Raw genomic sequence first — 25975 nt, 5'->3', positions numbered from 1 at the left:
AAATAAAACAAACATTACTCAATAGTGTTACAGAGAACCGGAATAAATCAAGCAATGCTCAGAGATTGGAGTCACAATTTATTCACCACGGTGGGCTTAGAGAAAATGAACTCAAATTCTAAGCAAAGCTACAAGCAGAACTTCCCTTTTTATTAAAGAGCCAGCCCTTTGTGTGCTTAGCGGTTATCTTGCTGCTGGCCTTGAAAACAACCCACTTTTATCCAATTAAAAAATGCACTTGGCATGGCATTGAGAGTATTGGCATATCTAGTCTCTGGCCTACAAGGTCAGACAATTAAGTTTATCTTCCTCATTATTCAAGCAGGCTAAAGCAGGCTAGAAAGCAAAGTTATTTATTTTTAGAATAAGAGGCCATCTAAAAAATAGCAGAGAATTCCAAACAGTTTTACAAAATAGGGCTTAGCCTTCTCAATAGCACAATTTCAGGGTTTATTAAGGCAAAAGATAAACACTGAAGAGACAGAACTATAACTGATTATGAAATTAACAAAAAGAAAATTTTATGATGAGAAGGAATCTTTCTGAGGATAGGCAGTTTGCTTTGTTGGAAAACTCGATACTACCTCAGAAGACACTTCTAGCAGGAAATGATACATGTGGTGAATATCTTTTCATTCTTTGATCTCAAATTCATTGTTTTACAAATGTATTTGAAAATATAAAATGGGGAAGATCATAAAAAGCTTAAGAAATAGCTGAAACCAGTTTGGCTCAATGGATAGAGCGACAGCTTGGAGACTGAAGGGACCCGGGTCCGGTTCCAGTCAAGGGCATGTACCTTGGTTGCAGGCATATCCCCAGTGTGGGGTGTGCAAGAGGCAGCTGATCAATGACTCTCTCTCATCGATGTTTCTAGCTCTCTATCTCTCTCTCTTCCTCTCTGTACAAAAACAATAAAATATATTTAAAAAAAAAAACTTTAGAAATAACACTAATATTCCTATTCTGAATCTAAATATGTGGTATTATTTCTGTAACTATTAATATTTATAGAAGAAAACACCCTCCAAGTTGATGTATAAAATTAACCATCACACACTAGAGCAGGAACTTCAAGAGCAGGACTCTGGTCTGCCATGTTTGTGACTATGTCCCCAGCATATGTAACAATACCTGGGGCACAGGAGTTGCTTCCTATTTGTTGTTGATGGGATGAATCAAGTCTGTAATATCTGAATCATGGTTCCTCATATAACAATACCATTCCTTGTCTAAATTCACCCTTCCTCTTGCTCCTCAATGATATCTAAATACAGCTTCTAAAACTTACCTGTGCAGCTTTGGCCAGGTTGCTCAGTTGGTTTGAGCATTGTTCCATAGACCAAAAAGGTTGTTGGTTCGCTGAAACTGGTTTGGCTCGGTGGATAGAGTGTCGGCCTGCGGTCTCAAGGGTCCCAGGTTGGATTCCGGTCAAGGCACATCCTCCGTGGGGGGTGTGCAGCAGGCTGCTGATCCGATATTTCTAGCTCTCTGTCCCTCTCCCTTCCTCTCTGTAAAAAAGTCAATTAAAAAAAAATATATATATATATTTTTAAAAGATTGTTGGTTCAATTCCCAGTGGGGGCAGCGAATCAATGTTTCTCAGTGACTGATGTTTCTATCTCTCTGGCCCCTTCCCATCTCGCTAAAAATAAATAAAAACATTAAAAAAAAAAAAAAAAAAAAAAAAAAGGCCGAGACCGGTTTGGCTCAGTGGATAGAGCGTCGGCCTGCAGACTAAAGGGTCCCTCCCAGGTTCGATTCCAGTCAAGGGCATGTACCTTGGTTGCGGGCACATCCCCGGTGGGGCGTGTGCAGGAGGCAGCTGGTTGATGTTTCTCTCTCATCGATGTTTCTGGCTCTCTATCTCTCTCCCTTCCTCTCTGTAAAAAATCAATAAAATATATATTTAAAAAAAAGAAAAAAAGAAAAAAAAGAAATTCGGTCCATTTTCCTTATTCAAGAACTGCCTATCACCATGGAAAGATTAATAGCCTTGTTACTGAAACAACGGAGTCCAGGAGGCACCTGTCCTTTGCAAACCCCAGCCCTAATTGCCTGCAACCATTATACCCATTCTTATTCCTTTTGCATACTTCCCATGTAATCATTGTCCTTCCACCCAGTATAAGCTTATAGGGTGAAGGGGTAGTAGAGCAGAATTTTTGTGGATGACCTGCTGCTCCCCCATGCTGTCGGCAACATTGGAAGATAAAAATACTCATTTCCGATTCAACCCTGTCTCTGCTTGATTGGCTCAAGTAGTGACAAGCAGCCCAGACCCATTCATTGTCTGGTTTCACCTCTACACACCTCCATTCGAATTTTAAACTGCAGTATTTTAACTGCTAATAGTTCCTTTGCATTGTTTTCTAAACTTGAACTCCCACTCTTCTTGTACCCCCTGCCCCCATCCCTAATATTTACAACACTATTTTGTCACCATTTCTTTCAGGAAAGCTTTCGCCCAGGCCTTGGAGTATCCCTATCACAGCACTTAGGCGCTGTATTGCATTTACCTGTTTACAGGTCTATCTTTCCACCAAATTGAGTTTGTGAGGACAAGTTCAGTAACACACATATTTGAATATCTACGAGTTCTACAGTACCAGGCATATTGTGGGGCTCAATAAATGTTGGCTGAATTGCACTGAAGTGTGAGATGGGAGGATTGATGGGTCAGAAAAAGAAAATTCAAAGCATGAAATCTTAAGTTTTTGAGGACCTCCACAGCTTAATTGAGTTGCAGGTCGGCAGAAACGCTGGAGGTGAGCCATGCGATCGCCATGAGATTATACTGAAGTGTGGTATTAACCATACTTAGGTAAGAACTGCTGTTTGAATTTTAACCCTGCTATTCTGGCTTTGGCACTCACTTGCTTAAACAACAGGGTAGTTGCCTCAGCTTCCAGATGGAGACCTGGAGGCTAAGGCAGTTTTCCTGAGCCTGTGGACCAAAACTACAGGAGATTGATTCCTACTGACTCAGTAGCTCCAGGAGTAGAAACTGTAGATAACCTTTAGAGATTAACCGCTGAGCTCTGCTTCTGTACTATCTGCTTTCGCTAGATAGGGCCACATTACAATGTCCAGCAGGATGTGGCTGGGAGCCGCCCTGTGGGCTGTTCTCAGCATTTAGAATTAAAAATTTAGAAGAGAGGATCCAAGATGGCTGCGCCCAGGTGAACACCTAGCCGCAGCCGCACACAACAATTTCAATAAAATACAACTAAAATATAAAACGGACATTGCCCAGAACTACAGGAAGGTTGACTGACTGGAAATCCTACAGTGAGAAGCAAGGAGAAAACCAGAAGGAGGTGCGGAGGAGCTGGAAAAGCCAAGGTACGGAGACGTGGCGCGCGGAGAGGACGGAGCCGGAGAGGAGGGAGGCCGAGTGCCTGGCGGGCGTTCCCTAGCAGAAAGGAGATAAAACTCCGACTGTGCTGGGCCCCCGACTGCTCTGATCCCCAGTTTTAAGCCAGACCCCGGGCACTCAGGCTCAGCCATAGGGAGCCGGGCTGTAAGGCGGAACCCCGGGGAAGTGGCGAAAGGAGGTCCCGGCGGTACGCACACTGCGCGCAGAGAAGGGACGGTCAGTCAGCTGTGCCGCGGGATTGCCCTGATGGGAAGGAGACTGGGGCTCCAGACTGCTCTGAACGCCACCTCCAACTCCACTTCCAGCTGAACTGAACCACAATACCGGGCTTGTTGGGGGAGAGCATAGACTGTTTGGCAGCAGGCGAAAATCGAGGGCACCTTTCTCTCAGAGGCCCCAGCAGCGAGCACTGATGGACCCGCATAGGGCGGGGCTGACGGAAGCCAAAGCTGCAGGCTCCACCCTGAAACCCCGTCCCATCTGTAACTGCGAAATGCGACAACAAAATAAACCACAAACGTAAGAAATGGAGGACAAAAAGCGTCTGGATATAGAGTTCAAATCTACGCTTATAAGGTTTTTCAAGAATTTCCTAGAAAAGATGGATAAGGCCTATGAGGATATGAAAAGAGATCAACTAGAATTAATAAGGAGTCATTGAGAAATGATAAGGGATCAACAAGAAATAAAGAATACATGGTCTGAAATAAAAAATATTTTACAGAGTCCTAAAAACAGAAGGGAAGATCACAAGAATCAAGTCAAAGATTTGGAACATAAAGAGCCAGAAGACACTCCTCCACAGAAGCTAGAAGGCAAGAGAATCCAGAAAATTGAAGATAATGTAAGAAACCTCTGGGACAACTTCAAGAGAACCAACATCAGAATTATTGGGGTCCCAGAAGATGAGAGACAGCAAGATATCGAAAACATACTGAAAGAAATAGTGACAGAAAACTTCCCCCACCTGGTGAAAGAATTAGACTTTCAAGTCCAGGAAGCGCACAGAACTCCAAACAAAAGGAATCCAAAGAGGACCACACCGAGACACATCATTATTAAAATTCCAAGAGCAAAAGACAAAGAGAGAATATTAAAAGAAGCAAGAGCAAAGAAGGTAGTAATCTATAAAGGAGCACCTATACGATTGTCAGCTAACTTCTCAACAGAAACCATGCAGGCCAGAAGGGAATGGCAAGAAATATTCAAGGTGATGAATAGCAAGAACCTACAGCCAAAAATAATCTACCCAGCAAAGCTATCACTCAGAATCAAAGGCCAGATAAAGAGCTTCACTAATAAAAAAAACTAAAGGAGTTCATCACCGCCAAACCAGAATTATATGAATTGCTGAAGGGGGTTCTTTCAGAAGAGAAAGTAAACAAAGATAAAAATTATGAACAACAAATATGTAACTATCAACAAGTGAATCTAAAAACCAAGGAAATTAAAAAAATCTGATGAACAATATTAACTATTGAATATAATAGAATCAGAGGTATGGAAGGGGAGTGAACTGACGATTCTTGGGGAAAAGGGGAGAGGGGGGTGTGGGAAGAGACTGAACATAAACTGTGCACCTATGGATGAGGACAATGGGGAGAGGGGAAAGGACAGAGGGTGGGGTGGGAACCAGGTGGAGGAGAGCAATGGTGGGGGGGAAAAAAAAGGAACATTTGTAATAATATGAACAATAAAAACTTATAAAAAAATAAAAAAATAAAAATTTAGAAGAAAGGAAAAATTTTGTGGTTTAGACCTTTAAAAGGACCACCTATACTTGGAATGGCACAGGTCGTGAGTGTGGACTCCACCTGGGTGTGGTGCTCTTGCTGACGTCCTAGCCAGTTCAATAAACCCTTGCCTGCTTTTAAAAAAATCAATTAGCAGCCTCCGGTGGTCTTATTTTTTACTCCAGGGTTAGACCCCACAACTATACAACTGTGAGGTCAAGACATTAACAAGAACACTGGTGGACAAAAATGACAAGCAGGCAGAACAAGGGGCAGCGAGTCTCTGGGATCTGGAATTAGGTACTAGTCTCCCCTTGCTAGGTTTACACTTTCTCAATCACCATGTTTCCTCTCTCCGCCCTCTCCCAGCACCAGCCCTCTCCCCACAATCACCACCCCAGTCTCCACTTCTGAATCATCTCCCTAGGGTCCCCAAGGCCCACAGGAGGCGCCGGGAACCTTGCAGGGGTGGGGAACCTCCAGCCTACGAAATCTTTTGGTCTTGCACAGCCAAGGCCTTAGGGATGAGTTAATTTAAATATCTGACCAACTATAGCAGGCTAATTTTAAAGTTGATAATTTTGTATGCCCCTTGGTTCCCCGCCCCCCCCCCCCCAAAAAAAATTATGTTATACATATCCCAATGGCCCCTGGGCCCTGGCAGAAAAAAGGTTCCCCACCCCGGGAGAGAAAAGCCAGGTGCTTCGGGACAAGGTGGTGCTTAACATAAGGTGACCAGACTTCCTGCTTTTTAACAATTTGTCCCGCGGCGTTTTAAAAAACTACCGATTTTTGGAGAAACGACGCGGGACAAATTGTTAAAAAGCGGGACGTCTGGTCACCTTAGCTTAGTAGCTCTGACACAAAAGCCCACTATCACCCGTGAGGGTCACAAGGCCAAAGGGCCCGGCGACCTCCCCACAGCGTCCACCGCGCGTCCATTTCCGCTTCCGGATGGTTTTCCTCCGAGGGCTCTCTCTCGGCCTCCACAGCCCCGCGGCGAGGGGAGCCGCCACGCTGCAGCTCTCGCGTGACTTCCAGAGCTCGCGGCTGGGCGGCGGCCAGCAGGGCCGTCTCCCCAGACGCCAAGTGACGTGGGGAGGTGACTCGTGTTTCTCCTGATGTGAAGCGACAGATGTTGAGCTCAAACACAGGTTCTACACTCAGCCTGCGCACCCACAGGGCCCCTAGGCTCTAACGCTCTGCCCAAGAGCCAACCCTCCTAGGCGAGGGCTCCACTCCGCCTTCCCGCGGGGGCGGAACCGGAAGGGGAGGGTCTCTCGCCGCCATGGCCGCCCGCGGGGTCGTGGGCATCTTCCTCCTCTCCGCGCTCCCCCTCTTGTGTCTGGAGTTGCGGCGTGGGATCCCCGAGCTGGGTAAGTGTTGGTGTGTTTCCCTCGGGGCGCCCACACCAGGTCACTTTCCCGTGAGTGTGACGTACAAGTGCCCGCGTTGACTACGACTCCCAGGCTGCCTCGCGCCCACGTCCCGCTTCCGGCGCCGGGTCCCTCCCCACTCCCGCCCGCAGTCGGCGGGGGACACTGGGCGCGAAAAATGTCCCTGCAGACCTGGCGCGTTTTCGCGTGGGAGGGGACAGACGCAGAAAGCAAAGGGGCAATGTGACGCAGGCCTCCTGAGGAATCTAAAGGGATGTGAATGATCGGGAGCCGCCGCTTTGAAAACCTGGGCAAACACATTGCAGACACACAGAATTGTGACGCGTTGGAGGAAAAGGATGAAGACCGCTGGCCAGTCGGGGAGAATATGGGAAGGAGAGTGGCTGAAGATGCATGCACTCATTGAGCACCTGTTATGAGCCTAACACTAAGTGCTCTTTCATTCTCCAGTCTGGGTACTCTATTTTTAAAAATATATTTTATTGATTTATTTTTTATTTAAAAAATATATTTTATTGATTTTTTTTTTTTTTTTTTTTTGAGAGAGAGAAAGGGAGAGGGATAGACAGAAACAACTATCAGCTGCCTCCAGCACACCTCCCACAGGGGATGTGCCCACAACCAAGGTACATGCCCTTGACCTGAATCGAAGCCGGGACTTTTCAGTCTGCAGACCAACGCTCTATCCATTGAGCCAAACCAGTTAGGGCTTTTGTTGATTTTTTTTTTTTTTTTTTTTTTTTTTTTTTACAGGGAGGAAGGGAGAGGGATAGAGTTAGAAATATCGATGAGATAGAAATATCAATCACCCTCTATTGGGGATGTGCTCACAACCAAGGTACATGCCTTTGACTGGAATCGAACCTGGGACCCTTCAGTCTGTAGGCTTATGCTCTATCCACTCAGCCAAGCCAGTAAAGGGTAATCTGGGTACTCTTACAACTCTAATAACAGTTGAGGAAACAGATGTAGGGAGTAAGGTGCCCTAAGGGAGTAAGGGCCCTGACACAAAACCTAAGTGCCCTAAGGTTTTAAACAGGTCACAGGTCAGTGTGGAGAATGTCCAGGAAGGAAGCTGGAGTGGAAGCAGTGGGGCAGCTTATGTTTGGAAGTAGGCAAGTAGTGATGATAGCCCAGACGATGATAAATGTGCAGATTTGGGATATTTACAAAGTACAACCACTGGGTTTGTTGGTGGGTAATTTGAGAAAAGGGAAAGGAGGAATTCAAGGATGACTTACATGTGAGTGGAACAAAGCCATCAATAAAAGAAAATGGTGGACCTGTGGAACATCAATCCCATTTTTGGACTTATAAGGGTTCAGTTTAGGTATCTCCTCATTAAACCTGGTTCTAAAGTTAGAGACCCTGATGCAACTCAGCTTTACTATTCCTGTCTTCCCATTCTCCCTCAGCCACCCCTAAGAAGTCAGGTACCCATGAATGTTCCTTGAAATAAAATAATACAGTAAGGCTCTGAGTTCAGTTCCTGGTCAGACCACATACAGAAGCAACCAAGAAAGGCAGAATAAGTGGAACAACAAATCCACATTTCTCTCTCTCTTCCCCTCTCTCTTCAAAATCAATTTTAAAAAGTTAAGAAAAGAAATTAAAATGCTTTTTAAAAATTTTACAAAGACCCTCAGAAGCCTGATTCAACTCAAGATGTATTGAAATCTAACAAGACCGTTATCGAAATGAGATATACAAATGTGCCCAAAACATGTATGCACATTTTAACAGCTGATAGCTCAATTTTGAAAATGAAATGTATTTTAATAAACACTGCCTTTATAATTATTCATAGTGTGCGTATAAATTTTTTGGGATGCCCTATAGAAATGTTAAATTCACACTTACCTATTACAGAATTCACTTTGCTCTGTCACTTCTACAGCGTTCACCTCTATTCTGCCCATTTGGAATCTTCTACTTTGAACTAATATTTGAGTCACAGGTCAATGAGAAGGTGGTTGTTGAGGTTGCTGAAAGATATTTGTTCACATAATCAGCTCTGACCACACTTCTGTACACTTGGTGAGGGCAGAGACCAATCTAATTTGTTTTTGTATTCCTAGCACTTAACATAATCTCTAAATTAATAAAGATAGGCCAAAAATTATAGAAAATACAGCTGGGTCCCTGACAACATCACCTAGTAGTTCCTTTAGTTTTCATTTAACTTCTTTTTCCTAAAATCCTGTGTGAAATTATGATTGTTTACTTTTCTTTTTTTTAAAATAGTATATTTTTAGTGATTTTTAAAGAAAGGGAGGGAGAGAGAAACATCGATGGGAGAATAACATCAATATTGATCGCCTGCCTTGATATTGGTTCTGTAATTATCCACTGACAGTATTTTAAGTCTGTTTTGCCAACCATACATCCCAATGCAGCAGCTACAAGGCTAGTTATGTGTGAAACTGTGCTTAAAGATATTGATATTCTTAGCTGGAGCTGCTAATTGAATTTTGGGGTGGGAGGTGGTGGTGGGGAAGAGAGTAGAATGCCAAGACCCATTCATTCCCATGTGGGCTGTATTTTTGGACATACATTGAAAAATGATCCCTAGCCAGGACTGGTTTGGCTTCAGTGGATAGAACGTCGGCCTGCGGACTGAAAGGTCCCGGGTTCGATTCCAGTCAGGGGCATGTACCTTGGTTTCGGGCACATCTCTAGTAGGGGATGTGCAGGAGACAGCTGATCAATATTTCTCATCAATGTTTCTAGCTCTCTATCCCTCTCCTTTCCTTTCTGTAAAAAATCAATAAAAAATATATATATTTTTAAAAAGAATAAAAAACGAAAAAAAAGAAAAATTATCCCTGCTTTTTTCTACTGTATAAAGCCTTCATTGCCAATGCATTTTTACTTGTACTCAAGCTAAGTACAAGTCAGTTTTAATTCTGGTTCCTCACACTCGTTATCCATTAAATGACCTGCACATGGGCTCTTGAGAGTAGGTACAAAACTTTTTTTTTTATTTTGTACAGAGAGGAAGGGAGAGAGATAGTTAGAAACATCGATGAGAGAGAGTCATCGACCAGCTGCCTCTTGCACACCCCCTACTGGGGATGTGCCCGCAACCAAGGTACATGCCCTTGACCGGAATCGAACCCGGGACCCTTCAGTCCCCAAGCCGAAGCTCTATCCATTGAGCCAAACCGGTCTCGGCGGTACAAAACTTTTTTAAAAACTTTTTTCTTACCTGAAAAATGTACATACAAACTATTTTCTATTTCCATATAACATTTGCAAACTGTTTGCTTGTTAGAACAGAAAGCAATATTATGGGACATAAATCTCATAACTGAGTGGTTTCTTTAAATACCAGAACTCTAATATGAAATTACTTTTGTGATGGCCAGTTACTCCAGACTTACTTGTTGTATTGAGCCATGCCTGAGTCAGTAGTTAATGCTGTCAAAAGTTGGAGGGACTGCGATGCAAAGATATAAATGTAAATATAAATATATATCTGTCTGCATCTATAATTCCTTCTTTAATTTTCAGCTAATTCACTAACTACTAGTCACATCACATTGGTAAAATGTTTCCTCTGTACCTCTCCCTGGTAATTTTGAGACTTACAGAATTAAACTAAAAATTCCTGGCGGGTAGAAACCATTTGTAACCCAACTTTATAGCTCCATTCCTTCACCATTTAGCAAGTTATATTGCACAAAGTGGGCACTTGTTACATTTTTGCTGACTTAATTTTCATCTTGGTTCTTAAAACAATATGTACGACCAAATACTGATTTTTTTTTCTAGGTAAACACATATATAGTAATTTTATATACAAATGACCAAATGAGACATAAAGTGTACATACACATGCAAAAGATAAAGTACAGTTTCAAAATATAACGGTGAGAAATAAGAAATTGGTGCTCAGTGGAAATGACTGTGTGTGTATGACTTTTTAAATATAGAATTTGAAAAGATGATAACATCACCATTTAATTTTTAAATGTATGGATAGTTTTATCTCCTTCTCTGGGCAGAAAGGAAACTAGAATTTATGCATTAATGATAGTCCTAATATTTATAATGTAGATAGTCACTTGCATTAAACTTATATTACTGGGACAAAAGATGTTCTAGAATTGTTTTCTGAAAACTTTTTGGTATTGACAAACATGATGAATTTTGGTGCCTAAAGGATATGAAAAATCATAAGACAGTTGCATAACTTAAATTTTATTGTATTTTTCTAGGACAAATAATTTTCTAATGTGTTATTACTTAGTAGTAGTATCAAGATAAGTGTTTTTAATTTTAATATTTTTTCTTTATAAGGAATTAAAGATATAATTTTGCTGTGTGGCCGGATTTTCTTACTGCTTGCTCTTCTTACTTTAATTATCTCTGTGACTACCTCATGGCTTAACTCATTTAAACCTTCCCAAGTTCAACTGAAAGGTAAGTTTATTGTTTACCTTTTTATACTATTTTTAAATTTTTTTATTGTTTTAAGTTTTACATGTGTCTCCTTTTCCCCTGATTGACCTCCCCCACCACTCCCACCTCCCAGAACAAGCCCCCATTGCCCCAGTGTCAGTGTCCATTGGTTATGCTAATATGCATGCATACAAGTCCTTTGGTTGATCTCTAACCCTTCTCCCCTGCCTTCTCTCTGAGGTTGGACAGTCTTGTTCAGTGTTACCTTGTCTCTTGATCTATTTTTGTTCATCAGTTTATGTTGTTCATTATATCCCACATATGAGTGAGATCATGTGATATTTATCTTACTCTTAACTGGCTTATTTCACTTAGAATAATGCTCTCCATTTTCATCCATGCTGTTGCAAATGTTCATATACTGCAATGGAATACTATACTGTATTCCATTGTGTAGATGTACCACAGTTTTTAAATCCACTCATGTGCTCATGGGCACTTAAACTGTTTCCAAATCTTAGCTATTGTAAATTGTGCTGCTATGAACATAGGAGTGCATATATCCTTTTTGATTGGTGTTTCTGGTTTCTTGGGATATATATTTTTCTAATGAAATGTTTTCTTTATATATTCTAGAACACATGTGTCAAACACAAGGCCTGCGGGCCAAATCCGTCCCGCCAGGCCTTGCAATGTGGCCCGCACCGTGCTGTCATCACTGCACTCCGCTGCGTTTCCATCACAATGACAGTTTATGACTGTTCAGTAAACCATTCGGCCCGCGATTTAGGCTGGATTTTAGATTTTGGCTCCTTCTCTGATTGAGTTCGACACCCCTATCTAGAACTTTGCACAATAAGAACCATTTACCATTAATTTGTGCAGTGTAATTTCAAGGTACAGTAATCATTACGACTTGAGGCGTGATTTTTAATGGACCATAAATCCCAACATTTTTATGAGAAATCTCATATTTTCCTTACATATTCAAAACTATATAACTTTTAGGTTTGTACATTGAAAATTCTCATTTTAAATTGTGCAGCTTAACTGCTGTTTCCTAGGTACACCTTATAAACTATTATACAAATGTTAAATATGTCTATCATTAATCTCTAAAGACTTTTTATCCTAAGTTATTTTCACTGGAGGCCCGGTGCCTGAAAATTCATGCACCGGAGGAGGGGGTCCCTCTCATAGTCCGGGAGCTTGCTTCAGAGCAGACCTCTTCCTACTGATTTTATTGCAGATTTCTTAGTTTCAACTGTCGGCATGCATCTCATTTTCATTATTTTTCAAAATATCTGTGGTTTAAAGGCTTGTCTAAAAACATTTTAAGATCTACAGACTACAGATTATTTTAAGAGAAAATAGCATTCAACTTATTGATACTTGGGAATTAAAAAACACTTCTATGTTTTGATGTCTTAGATGAAGAAGAGAAGAATGGGCAAAGGCAAAAACTGGCGAGGAAAAAACAACAAGAGGCACAGGGTGAAAAGGTAAAGCATAATTTTTAGCTAATATATCTAGAAAGAATACAGAAATACCTGGGGCGCTTAAAATTTAGTCTATTGGTGTCTGTGCTCAGATTTTTTAAACTATTGAGGTCAAATTCAATGATTTAAAATTAACCATCCTAAAGGGTACAATTCAGTGGCATTAACGGTCACAAGGTTGTGCAACCACTACCTCTGTCTAGTTCCAAAACATTTCCTTCGCCTCCAAAGAAACCCCACCTTTCAGCTGCATCTTCCATTTAATTCACCAAAATGCCGAACACATAGGAAAGAAGAGAGGCATCCCCTTATGTTTTCAAGACTCAGAGCTCATTAGGAAACCTGGAGCGGCTCCTCTGGCAGAATACATTGTGAATCTACAAGACAGATGCTATTGTAGACATCCAGGGATTGGGCACTGTTCAGAATGCCCCACAAATGTTTCCATGGCAAACTGGAAGATGCGTCACCCCCATGTGGTAGGCACCGTTGTAAACAAACAAGGGCGAGGTTCTTGCCAAAAGAATGAATGTACCTATTGAGCATGGTAAGCACTCGAAGAACCGAGCTAGCTTCCTGAAAAGTGGGAAGGAAAGTGATTAGAAAAAAGAAGGAAGCCAAAGAGGAAGGTACCTGAGTTCATCTGAAGTGTGAGCCTGCTCCACTCAGAGAAGCACACTTTGTGAGAACCAGTGGGAAGGGGCCTGTGCTGCTGGGACCCATTCCCTATGAATCCATGGCATGGTAAACGTAAAAAAAAAGGAAGAAAGAAAAAACCCATATCCATTAAGCAGTTACTTCCTCATTTCCCCTCCTTTCATCCTCTGGCAGCCACCAATCTGCTCTCTGGACGTGTTTATCTGTTCTGGATATTGCATATAATGAAATCATAGAACATCATGGCCTTTTGTGTCTGGCTTTTTTCACTTAGCATAATATTTTCCAGTGTTCATCCGTAGAGCACGTATCAGAACTTCATTCATTTTTATGGCTGAGTGATTTTCTGTTGCCTGGAACTATCAAAATTCAATCATTCATTCTCTGATGAACATTTAGGTTGTTTCCTCCTTTTGGCTTTTGTGAATAGTGCTGCTAGTGTTAACTGTTTGATAGAATTAACCAGTGAATCCATCTGGTCCTGAGTTTTTCTTTGGTGGTTTGTAATTACTGATTCAATCTCTCCTTGGGTCTGTCCTGTTTCTTCTTGAGTCAGTTTTGATAATTTGTGTATTTTTAGGGATTTGTCCATTTCATTTTGGTTATCTAAAAATTGTCATATTCTTTTTTATTTCTATAAGGTTAGTAGTAATATCCCCATATTCATTTCTGATGTTATTTTTTTCTTAGTCAAGTTATAGGTTTGTCAATTTTACTCATTTTCTCAACTAACCCATTTCTGGTTTTGTTGGTTCTATTGTTTTCTAGAATTCTGTATGTTTTTATCTCTTCTGTAATCTTCATTGTTTGCTTCCTTATTAATTCTAGCTTTGGATTTAAGTTTTTTATTTCTTGTTTTTTAAAATGTAAAGTTTAATGACTTGAGATCTTCTTTAATTAGATGTTATGTCAATTACCACTCCTCCATCTGCCCTCACATATTTACTTCATCAGTAATGAAATTTGGAGTCCAAAAATAGTTTCTACTTTAACGTGATCGAGCTATCAATTAATCTTCTTCCAAATGAGTTCATGTCTTGGACAAATTGTCCTGGCTTTAAGCTCCTAGAAGGAATCTTTGCATCCCCAGCCCTCAGTTTTTGTTGCATTGAAAATACATTAAATGATATAGAGGCGACTGCCATACAAGCAAACGTATAGAACATTTGTGTTTATTTGCATTATGTACAAATGCAAATGTTTAGAGAGTGATGCAAAGGTGGTAGATGCTGCTTTTTTTGGAAAAATTGAGTTAATGTGAAAACAACTTCTAAGTTGGTTCTCACTGACAACTTTATAGACAATGTAAAATCTTAGGAATGTCATTGTATAGTAACACCACCTAATTTACTTTTTTGAACAGGCCAGCAGATACGTAGAGAATGTTCTAAAACCTCATCAGGAAATGAAATTGAAAAAACTGGAAGAGCGCTTTTACCGAATGACGGGTGAAGCCTGGAAGTTAAGCCATGGTCATAAACTTGGGGTTAGAAAATACTCCACGTTATATTTTGAATTCTATTACTTACGTTTCGTTTTACATATATTGATTTTTTTTAATTGCAAATGATATTAACCTGCTAATGCAGCCATTTTTAGGATGTTTTATTAGTGGTTATATATCAATTTTTATTCAGCATATTTGTGTGTTGAGCAGTTAAATGCCTAAGAACATGTAACTTAGAGCCTTGGAAGGCTCTGACATAAGGTAATCTTTAAGAAAACTATTGGCTCTATCACTGTGTTTCATATGAGGGAATTCACATTTTTCTCAAGGGAGAGCTCCAAGGTATAAGCTCACATTTATTCACTTTGTTTGGCCCTTCTTTTGTAAAGCCAAATTAACCTTTGACTCTTTTTTCCTTTGGCCTCAAATACAAACGCTGTCATTTGCTCCTGGAAGTTTATAATTTCGTCTTCTTACAGAGGAAAAAGGATATTTATCAATGAATTACGTTTTAGAATAACTGGCTATAGGTTTTATGTGTAACATTATTTATGTCCCCAAAACTTACTTGCTTTTTGTTTATACTGCACCTGTCACCATGTTGTAAAGAAAGGGACTTGGTAAAGGTAGGTGAACAGGATTTCTATAGTGAAGCAGAATCAGTTTTTATTTATTGCATAATGGTAAACATATCACTAAACAATCAAGGGTGGATATTAAAATTAATGCGAAATGCACCTGCTCCATATGGTGATTTCACTTCTGAGTTGAAGTTGCCTTTTGTTCAGTTTTGTTAGCCTTATTTTAGTCTGCCATGTCTTTTTCTGAAATGGTCACAACGTGAATTAGTATTCTGTCCCTTGCTTTTACACTGTATCTTCATGGTACCTGTAGTACCATGGCTAGTGGGGACAACAAGAAGTTGGACTGGGTGGACCGTCCGTGTTGTTTATAACGTAAGGCTCTCAGGACTATCAAAGAACGTGAGGATTGGGATGTGGGGCTGAAAGAAAGTCTCTGTCAGCTGCTCCAGCCCCGGAAGTGGCTTAAGTTTGCTCAGTTAATTGTTTAGCATCAGGATCTCTTGACTTCCTTTCCCTATGCTCCTTCTACAACTTCTCTTAGGATAGAGGGATGGGGAAAGCTGTCCATCAACATGGTGGCCATTTTAGTCTGATAAAGAGAACTTTTAGAAGGTCAGTGGATATGGAAGGAAGACATTAGTGAGCTAATAAGTACATATTGGAGAATTTGACACTTAAGGGAATTATCTTGACACTTAAGGGAATTTTAATACATAATATTAATAAAAATAATCTTTATGATTTCTGGAATAAAATCCTTTGCCTCCTAAAGTGATTAATTCAAATGGAAGCTCAAAGTTTTAATTTGAGAACTAAAGCATGTGTACATATGACAAGATACTAGGGCTGCATTCAGCTATGGAAGTTTTGCATCACACACAAGCATGTCAGACTCATGGCCAGCAGCCATATGTGAGTGTGATATGCTTGAGAAACATGTTTTTATATATGTGTACTATTTTCATAGCCGTTTAAGGCAGCATTCCTTGCACTGCCTTGCTTCCTTTGCTAAAAGGAGGAAAGGATATCTCCAGGTTTTCTTCTTTCTTCCATCCTACTGAAACCTTGGGAGTCAATTAAAATGGAAAGGCCTGTCTCAGCCTTGTATCCATCAGACCAAACACCTGCTCTGGATAAGGAGAGTGTCTACAAGCTCCATGTTTTTCTGTCTATGGAGATAATGCTTTAATTTTCTGGGTCTTATAGTGACTTAACTATATTTTCTATTGGAATGCCATCAGGGTAAGAGAAATAACCATTGTGAATACAGTTGATAGGAAGCAACTCTTTAGAAATTGTCTGTTGTTTTTGACTAGGGTGATGAAGATTTGGCGGTTGAAAATGACAGTCAGACATCTTTTGAAACAGCAAACAGAAAAGCAGCAAAGAGACGGAACTTGCCTAAGCCTTCAACCAAGGTTTCACCACCTGCTGAACAGCCCACACAGAAGGAGGTTGGTTACTTAATGCCTGCTCCTTGCACTGTCCCGTGGTATGGCAGGAACCTTGTTCTGTGAGTGAGATGGTACACTGAGGGAAGAGGGACTGGCTTTTTAATCCAGATGTTTTCCCACTAGTTTACAAAGTGATCGCCTTCATTAAGGGTCACTTTCCCTGCTTACTATTAGTGTTCTGAACCAAACTTAGGAGGAAGCTATGACGAGAAATGATAATAGGTTAGAAAATACTCAGTTCTTTTTGAGGAAGTAACTTGGTTATGTAGAAATAAAAAAATATAATGTTTACTAAGAAAACATCCCTATGGGTAGCTGAGACATGGTTAAGCCATATTTAGTGAGTGGCTACAGTTAACATGAGTGTTTCATTTTCCTCAGTGGCACTTCTAGGGAATGGGTCAGTGACCATTCCTTTGGAACAGTGCCCAGGTTTATTATCCCATCTTTCCTTTCAAACTTTTCATCCTTCAGTTAAATTTGAAGCTAGCAAAGATTGGAAATAAGTGTTTTTACTGCCTCTTAGGGAAAGCTGATAGGTTATCTATGCAGTCCTTGAAAGTGGTTTCTAATGTATTGCTTCTCAGTCTGAGGTTTCCTTATCCCTTATAATTATAAAACCTATATATTTTTATAACCAATGTTACTCCAATAAGATCAGCCTATATATATAGGCTTTTCCAGAACTTAAAGTCAGCAAATGAGTTCTTTTTAAATATATTTTATTGATTTTGTACAGAGAGGAAGGGAGAGAGACAGAGAGCTAGAAACATCGATGAGAGAGTTATCGATCAGCTGCCTCTTGCACACCCCCCACAGGGGATGTGCCCGCAACCAAGGTACATGCCCTTGACCGAAATCGAACCCGGGTCCCTTCAGTCCCCAAGCCGACACTCTATCCATTGAGCCAAACCGGTCTTGGCTGCAAATGAGTTCTTTTATTAAAAGATGAAAATGGAGCTTGGGCCAAAACTGGTTTGGCTCAATGGATGGAGCATCAGCCTGCGGACTGAAGGGTCCCAGGTTCGATTCTGGTCAAAGGCATATACCTTGGTTGTGGGCACATCCCCGGTAGGGGGTGTACAAGAGGCAGCTGATCGATGTTTCTAACTCTCTATCCCTCTCTCTTCCTCTCTGTAAAAAAACCAATAAAATATATTTTAAAAAAAGAAAGAAAGAAAGAAAATGGAGCTTGAAGGTGAAAATCAGGTCATGGAACTATTTCTTACATTTCAAAAGATCTAATGACCTGGATGGACTAGTTAAAAATTCAAGATTCTTTGCTTTGACTGGCACATGCTTTTGATACCAAAGGAAAACAAGTGGTTTATTTAATAAATGCAATTAGTGTTAGTTAGATGAAATGTTATAAAATGTGAATTTCTATGGTATTAAACAACAAAACCTAGAGGTGAAATTGTTGGTAATAAGTATTTTAATGAGAGAAAATTGTCTGAACACCTGGTTTTAAAAGAGATTAACCGAAACAGGGAAGCATTAAGTAAATTGTGAAAGCAACCAAAGTGAAGGGTTGTTAACTAGTCCTGTAGAATTGCCAGTGAATAAAAACATGCACTCATCTTAACATGTATATATGTATGAATCTAAATTATTTTTTGGCTTAATGAAATGTGTACAGATAGGTAGCTGTCATCTTAAAATTCTATTTTTATGATCTTTTGTTAGCACAAGGTTGCTTACCCAAACATGTTTAATTGAGCTCTCATTCGCATTGTAAACTTACAAGTGAATATGAAAATATTTCATTTAGCTTAGATGTATTTAAACTCTATATTGAAAAGAAACTCTTCTCATTGAGATAATTCTTTTCTTCAAAATGTTTATATTCATTCCTACTAGAGGCCTGGTGCACCTGTCCCTCAGCCAGGCCTGCACCCTCTTGCATTCTGGGAGCCCATAGGGAGTAGGCCTAAGCCATCAGTCAGATATCCTTAGCGTTTGCCAGCCATGAGGCTGGATTCTGGCTGAGTAGTGCTCCCCCTGTGGGAATGAGCATCTGCCCCCTGGTGGTCAGTGCACATCATACTGACTGGTCGTTCCACTGTTTGGTCGATTTGCATATTAGCCTTTTATTATATAGGATTACTAATAGTTACTTTTCTTTAGGTTTCAGATTTACCTGAAGAACCCTCTGAAACAGCTGAAGAAGTAAGATTTTTTTTTCTTTAAAAATATATTTTCTATTTCCTTTAACATCAAGTATATCTTGTCTAAATTTGGGTTTTGAAAATGAAGATAGCATATGTGTTTCTGTAATTGCACTGTAACTAATCTTGTTTTGAATATGGTAATATCAAAAAACCCCGCCCCTCCCTCAGGTCCTGTTTTGGAAGCCTTATGTCTACTGAGTGTGTTTTTAGAGCTTAGGCAGAGTTAGAATACATGGCTTTTCTATAGAATTTACACCTGAAACCTATACAATTTTATAACCAATATCACCCCAATAAATTCAGTTGGGGGGAAAAATATATATGAATACAGACTTTTCCAGAACTTAAAGTCAGCAAATGAGTTCTTTTATTAAAAGATGAAAATAGGCAGATGACTTCTAATTGCAGTTTTCCCCTTAAAAAAGAGAAAGCAAAGAATGCAGCTACTCTTTAGATGTTTGAATGGAAGGATGGTTCGGACTGAATCCCACTCTGCATTGAGCTGCTTTTTGCCCAAGTGCTTTGTTATAATCTAAGCTGTCGTTCGGCCACTGCCCAGCTTAGTTTTAGACACATCCCCAATTCACTGGAGCATATATCTTTAAAGACATTAAGTCATTTAGGCAAAGGAGAGCCCTGCTGGTTTTCCATTACTAGAGCTCAGTGAGTGTTAGACTTCTTAAAAGTCATTTTTACAACAGTCAAGAAAGCCATTGGGAGTAGTTCATTGTTGTCAACACATTTGTAACATTTAAGTTTAGAACTTTGGGTGTCAGAGGAAAATCCAAAAGTCCTACAGAAATAGAGATAATGAAGTGTAAAATGCAGGAGAAACACAGTTGTTTTTTGTTTTTTAAAATATATTTTATTGATTTTTTACAAAGAGGAAGAGAGAGGGATAGAGAGTTAGAAACATCGATGAGAGAGAATCATCGATCAGTTGCCTCTTGCACATCCCTTACTGGGTTTTAAAAACATTACACATTACACACATTCCTAATTCCTCCCCATTATTCGTGATAAATTCATGCCTATGTTATATCTGTCCTGAAACACATTCTCAGTTCTTGTCAAGCTCTGAGTTGGTATCTGTGACAACAGTGTGTAATACAGGAGTATTTAAATATAGCTCATTTTGACAGGGAACACCTCTGATGAATTTACTCTGGCTTTTATTTTTATTTTTTATTATTTTTATTTTTAAAAAAATATATTTTATTGATTTTTCTTACAGAGAGGAAGGGAGAGAGAGAGAGAGCTAGAAACATCGATGAGAGAGAAACATCGACCAGCTGCCTCTTGCACACCCCCTACCGGGGATGTGCCCGCAACCAATGTACATGCCCTTGACTGGAATCGAACCTGGGACCCTTCATTCCACAGACCGATGCTCTACCACTGAGCCAAACCGGTTTCGGCTACTCTGGCTTTTAAACACATGAAATTATTTTACACAACAGCAGTTTATCACCAAAGGTGCATGGGTTATAGAGCCCAGGTTGTCAGCAAATCCTTTTAATTATACCTTTTTGTGGTTCTATGTAAAAGGACAGTGCTTTTCCCCCAATCTCAGACCTTCTGTCCCTAAAAAGGTTGAGGATCCTTCACCACAGAGGCAGTTGATGTTGCTTTCCTCTTGTAGAGAGTTATTTATAGTCATTCCATTTTGTTTTCTTTACCCTTTTCCAGTACTTGTTAGGGGATGTTTTGTGTTACAGTCATTAAAGTTTATGTCAGAGTAATGGAATTTAATGGAGCCTAAATAGCTCATCCCATCTCCCTACTTGAGGCTGAAGCCACAGAGGGAGGAGTTTCCGAGGAACCTGCTGGGAGAACGGAGGCTCTGGCTGTAGCCAGTACTCCCCTTACTCACCCTGTAAGCAGTACTGTCCTTCTTTCCTTCTCCCTTCTCTGATGTTTGATCCTCCTTGTTCTGTTTTGGGTTAATAAAGTCAACAAAATTATAGTAAATAATTGTTACCTGAGAATCACATGTAAAATATATGCACTATATATTGTTTTAATTGGTATAAGCAATTTTTATAATAAAGTTTTATTAAGAATATTAAGAATGCCACTAATATAGTTAGTTGATATAGTATAGTTAGTTGATACTTTTACAGTGTATTTTATTCCACACTAATCAAGAAAAGCTAAGTATTGGAATATTTTGATTTTACCAAAATCATCATTGGGAAAGGCATTTTCCATCTATACATTTGCTACTGCGTTAGACTTCTAAGAAGTCAGTATAAAAATTCTTAATTCCCTACCAACTAGTCATAAGCTGTTAGTCTGATTTCTCTGGGTGACTTTAAATAAATACCCTTTTATTGATTTCAGAGACAGGAAGGGAGAGTGAGAGAGGAATAGAAAAATCAGTGGTGAATCATTGTTTCTGCATGCCCTCTACTGGGGATTGAGCCCACAACCCAGGCATGTGCCCTGACCTGGAATTGAACGGTGACCTGGGTTCATGGGGTCCTGATTTATAAGGGAGGGAGGGATGTGAAATATAATTAATGCAGTTCTTTCTTAAGTAGTACACTCTGATTTTGTAATACCTGTTACCATATTACCACAGTAACCACTTTCATTTTTATATGCTATCTTACTTCATTTTAAGAAGAACCTGTATCAAATTTTAATGATTGCTGCTACTTCTAATTTATATGTAATTTAAAAATCTGCATTTGTGACAATGATGTACTTTCTAATTTTGGATTGTATCCCAGGCATTTTATCCATTCATAAGTCAGTCCAGTACACTGTTGGTAATATAATGAGAAAATGCACAACCAACTTTCACAATACAGAACAGTTGCTAGATTTCAAACAATAATAGTTCATTTCTCTCAAGTTTCACTTAATCATAATGGAAAAAGCATTAATTCACTATATTTTAACCCCGGTTTCTCATAAAGCATTTGGCTTTAATTCTGGACCAGATCACGGAACAAACCATCTCTGAAAAAGTTAAATCTTATTTCTAAAAATAAGCAAAATTGACTTTTTCGTTTGTGATTCAGTTATTCTGTATTTCTTTGTTTTATTATAAAACTTTTACGTAGAAATAATGACAGCTCAACTGATTTGGATGTGAGTCAAATACCTTAAATACTTGAATGGAAATATTTTCTAATATGGCTTTCCTCAAGGGGGTAGGTACTATTATAAAACCACCACTTCACCCTCGCTGGTTTGGCCCAGTGGATAGAGCGTCAGCCTTTGCACTGGGTTTGATTCCGGTCAAGGGCACATGCCTGGGTTGTGGGCTCGATTGTGCAGGAGGAAGCCAATCAATGATTCTCTTTCATCATTAATGTTTTTATATCTCTCCCTCTCCCTTTATCTCTAAAATCAATTTAAAATATGTACAAAATACCACCATTTCTCTATACTGTGATACTCACGTAACTTCAGACTGTAAGAAAGGGTTTCCTGACAGTTAAATAATGAACGTCAGAAGAAATGACTAATTCCTCACCTTTTCTTTTTAGAATGTCCTTTAGTATACTAGCAGTGTGTAAGCTCTTTATAGCTGTTTTACTGACAGTTTTATCAAAGGGAAGGTTACGGGAAAACTTGGTACATGATGCAGATAATGCAGGACTGATCCCACGATAGTTCTCCGAGCTCTCAGCAACCAGGACCAGCTCTCGTCTGTCTCCTTTGCTTGGATGGCCGAGGCATGGTGCACAGCCCACAGCAGTAGAGTGGACTGGGGGACTTTTTGTTCCCTTCAATCCACTGTTTCTCTGGTCTGAAGACTGAGCTGGCACTGGACCTTCCTGGTCGGGGAGGCCACTGTTGAAGCCCAATTGCAGCCTGGATGTGATCTGGACAGGCAGATTGTTTAGTCTCTGTACCCTCTCTGGAAGGCTCTCCTCAGTCCATAGGAAGATGTTTTTCAGTTCCAGAATTATTTCTGCTTAGTGAATTTTATATGGACTCTGTGTTGGTCCAGTCTCTCAGAGCTAATTCCTGCAAAATCCCTCGTGAGTTTTTATAATCACAGATGTTATCGTTTTGGAATTGCATAGAGCAGTGGATTGGAATTCTTATCTGAACATTTTTTCCCCCCTCAGGTAGTTACTGTAGCTCTCCGGTGTCCAAGTGGGAGTGTCCTGAGGAGAAGGTTTCTTAAGTCTTGCAGTTCACAGGTGAGGAAATTTGTATTTTGAGAAATATTTTTAATAAATTTTACAATAGTTTATTCTCATGCAGTGGGAGAGATTTTACCTGTTACCTGGTACTCTCATCACATACATGTAGTCCATGTTGAGGAAAAAGAGCATTTCTATGTATATACTACGTTGCAGAAACTTGGGTAATTAGGCCTGCTGGGTCCTTTTGAACTGATTGCTGCAAATGTTTTTTCCATTTTCCTATTTATTTTTTGTCTTTTTGTAGTTGTGGTTACAATTGCATTTTTACAGCTTGGAGGGTAAGATGCTTTCAAAGCAGCCGGTATTAACTTTGTTCCCATTATCCATTAGTTCCTGCTTGATTTTGATGTGGCCAAGATTATGATTCAAATTATTTTCCCCCCAGATGCTAACCTTTTGTTCTGAATCTTTTTATTTTTCATTCTTTTTTCCCCCTTGCTTTTTCTCAATGTTTTTATTGAATAATGAGAAGCCCGATGCATGAAGATTCGTGCTAGGATGGGCCTTCCTCTCCCTGGCTGCCGGCAATGCCTTTCCACTCCAGCCCGCCTTCCCACACTGCCCTGAGACCCTGAGAGACCGGGGCTGGGGCAGAACACCTGTGTTGCTCGCCCCCAGTCACTCAGCGCCTGTGTATGCAAATTAACCACCATCTTTGTTGGGCCAATTTGCATATCACTCCTGATTGGCTGGTGGGCGTAGTGGAGGTACAGTCAACTTACATGTTTGTCTATTATTAGGTAAGATCTTTCCCTTCACTGTGATCGGGGCCTTGCTATTTGTTAAATGCCTCTGCTGACTGTGGGTGCCAGTAGTCCCTGGGCCTCAAACAAAATGTATTAAAGGTTATTTACATCTCAGAATCCATGATATAATATTTTTCTTTACACTTCATAAAGCTCCTTTGAAAGGTATAAACATCTCATTATTCCTAGGGGCATGTTTTAACAATGAAAGAATTATAAAATATCATGATGACCCTGAGGGACACCAGAGTGTACAGTATTGACAACTACTTTTCTTATCTTTTAGGTTTTACTTGACTGGATGATGAAAATTGGGTACCACACATCCCTATACGGCCTTTCTACTTCCTTTCCCAGAATACCTCTGGAAGTTGAGGGAGACTGTTCACTGCAGGACCTAGGAATAACTGTGGATACTATACTCAATGTGGAGGAAAAAGAGCCATGCAACTAGAAATGAAGAATACCTGTTCTACATAAAACCAGTTATGTGTGACCTTACAGGACAACAAAGGATTCACATTAAAATCATGCTATACCTTGACTGAGCTCAAGGCAGTAAACACTTTAGTGTAAATATCCATCCTGAGGGAGTATGCTAATTGACCCTCATGCTATTGCAAAATGCCAGTGCCCTTGAGGGAATATGCTAATTTACTGCCCCACCCTCAAAGATGGTGGCATCCACAGCCAATAAGAAGGGGATTATGTTAATTGACTGCCATGCCCTCAAAGATGGCAGCGCCCACAGCCACAAGATGGCGGCGCCCAGTCCCCTCAGCCCCACTAGGGTGGCAGGCCTGGCAGTTCCATGCACCTGCCTCCAGAGTCCCCTAGTCCCCTCAGCTGCCCAGGGCTAGCCTGAAGCATAGGCAAGCCTCGAATGGTGGCCGCCCAGCCAAAGCCCAAGGTGCAGGCAAGCCTCAGATGTCAGCTGCCCAGTTGCCCAGGGCTGTCCGAAGGGCAGGTAACCAGGGCTGGCCGAGACTTGCGCTGCCAGCAGTGGCAGCAGCAGAGGTGTGATGGGGGCATTGCCTTCCCCTGATCGCCAGGTCGCCTCCCACCCCCGAGGGTTCCCGGACTGTGAGTGGGGGCAGGCCAGGCTGAGGCACTCCCCTCCCCCTCCAGTGCATGAATTTTCATGCACTTGTCCTCCAGTAGGAATATATGGACATAAAGAGTTAGGAAAGGACTGCTTTCTACATACAGTGAATCTATGCTTAGGCATCACCTTTGATCATTCACAGATCTTAAAATTTTTTTCAAATACAGTTATTCAGTATTATATTAATTTCAGGTATACAGCATAGTGAGTAGGCATGTGATTATATATAACTCAAGAAACAATCTCCCTAGTAAGTCTAATACTCCTGACCCTATATGTAGTTATTACAATATTATTGACTATATTCCATAAGCTGAACTTTACATCCTCATGACTATTTTGTAACTGCCAATTTGTACTTCTTAATCCCTTCACCTTTTTCTCACCCCAACCCTTCTCCCATCTGGCAACCCTGAGTTTATTTTTTTTATCCATGAATTTGTTTCTGTTTTTTTTTAGTTTTTTTTTTTAGATTCCACAAGTAAAACCACATGGTATTTGTCTTTCTCTGTCTGACTTATTTCACTTGCATAATACCCTCTAGGTCCATCCATGTTGTCACAAATGGTACGTTTTCATTCTTTTTTATGGCTGAGTAAAATTCCACTGTATATATGTTCCACATCTTATTTATCCAGTCACCTATCAGCAGTAACTTCAACAGTCAGAGACGTAAACATTAAAGAGGGCTTTGGACCCCCAAAATTCATCTGGCAGGAAGCCAGCGGAGGAAAACGGCTGTAAACCCGTGCTACCTGTTATGTAAAGGAAGTGAAACCAAGGCCTTTGAGGGGCGAGTCAGGAAGTACTGGAGTGTAATTTCCTGGCAGGGAGTAGGACTGTGTTCTAGATAAGGAATTTATACTTGCCTACCGGGGCTTCAGAACTGCTCACGGGCAGAAGCTTCTGTGTGCCATCCATTTTCAGTCTTTCTAACCAGAGTCATCCTGTCTATCCCACCACCGTGTGTTGGGTTTGCAGAGGGGCAATACAGGTCTTTGGTTGATAGGCCTACAGATCAGGAGGAAACGTTCGTGAGAGCTGTACTAAGAAGTACGCATGCCCAGTCTCCTCTGCCTCTGGACCTGATTTAGATGACAAAATTCTGGACTAGGCAGGGAATGGGAGAAAAGGTGGCTGCTCTGTATGCAGATGAGGAAATTAGATTTTAACATTTTTAATGGCCTAGCATGGGCTACTGCATCACTTTGCAACAAGACTGGCTATTCA

At 40.5% G+C, this 25975-nt stretch overlaps 1 protein-coding gene across 4 annotated transcripts; it reads left to right on the top strand.

The window, feature by feature from the left end:
* Positions 1 to 6180: 6180 nt before the first annotated feature.
* Positions 6181 to 24203, top strand: UBXN8 (UBX domain protein 8). Of its 4 annotated transcripts, XM_036458301.2 has the most exons (8): positions 6213 to 6488; positions 10812 to 10934; positions 12345 to 12415; positions 14433 to 14555; positions 16417 to 16554; positions 18682 to 18723; positions 22814 to 22888; positions 23927 to 24203. In XM_036458301.2, exons 1-8 carry the CDS (start codon positions 6401 to 6403, stop codon positions 24092 to 24094), a joined length of 828 nt encoding a protein of 275 aa, XP_036314194.1. In that variant the 5' UTR covers positions 6213 to 6400; the 3' UTR covers positions 24095 to 24203. The 4 variants fall into 4 exon arrangements, with proteins under 4 accessions (XP_036314197.1, XP_036314196.1, XP_036314195.1 ...); XM_036458304.2 differs by lacking the exon at positions 16417 to 16554 and having other exon boundaries at positions 6181 to 6488; XM_036458303.2 differs by lacking the exon at positions 14433 to 14555 and having other exon boundaries at positions 6185 to 6488.
* The last annotated feature ends 1772 nt before the right edge of the window (positions 24204 to 25975 follow it).

Source organism: Pipistrellus kuhlii, unplaced genomic scaffold, assembly GCF_014108245.1.
Source record: "Pipistrellus kuhlii isolate mPipKuh1 unplaced genomic scaffold, mPipKuh1.p scaffold_m20_p_3, whole genome shotgun sequence".
In the NCBI taxonomy this organism is placed as follows: domain Eukaryota; kingdom Metazoa; phylum Chordata; class Mammalia; order Chiroptera; family Vespertilionidae; genus Pipistrellus; species Pipistrellus kuhlii.
Note: the sequence above shows the minus strand (reverse complement) of the source record. Positions and strands in the feature narration are given on the sequence as shown.

What these genes read in the sequence shown, in the direction of transcription:
- UBXN8 (XM_036458301.2), top strand. Translation starts at nt 6,401, where the DNA reads ATGGCCGCCCGCGGGGTCGTGGGCATCTTCCTCCTCTCCGCGCTCCCC. An exon ending in GCGTGGGATCCCCGAGCTGG is followed by an intron (nt 6,489 to 10,811) that starts GTAAGTGTTGGT and finishes TTTCTTTATAAG; the next exon opens with GAATTAAAGATATAATTTTG. An exon ending in AAGAGGCACAGGGTGAAAAG is followed by an intron (nt 12,416 to 14,432) that starts GTAAAGCATAAT and finishes TTTTTTGAACAG; the next exon opens with GCCAGCAGATACGTAGAGAA.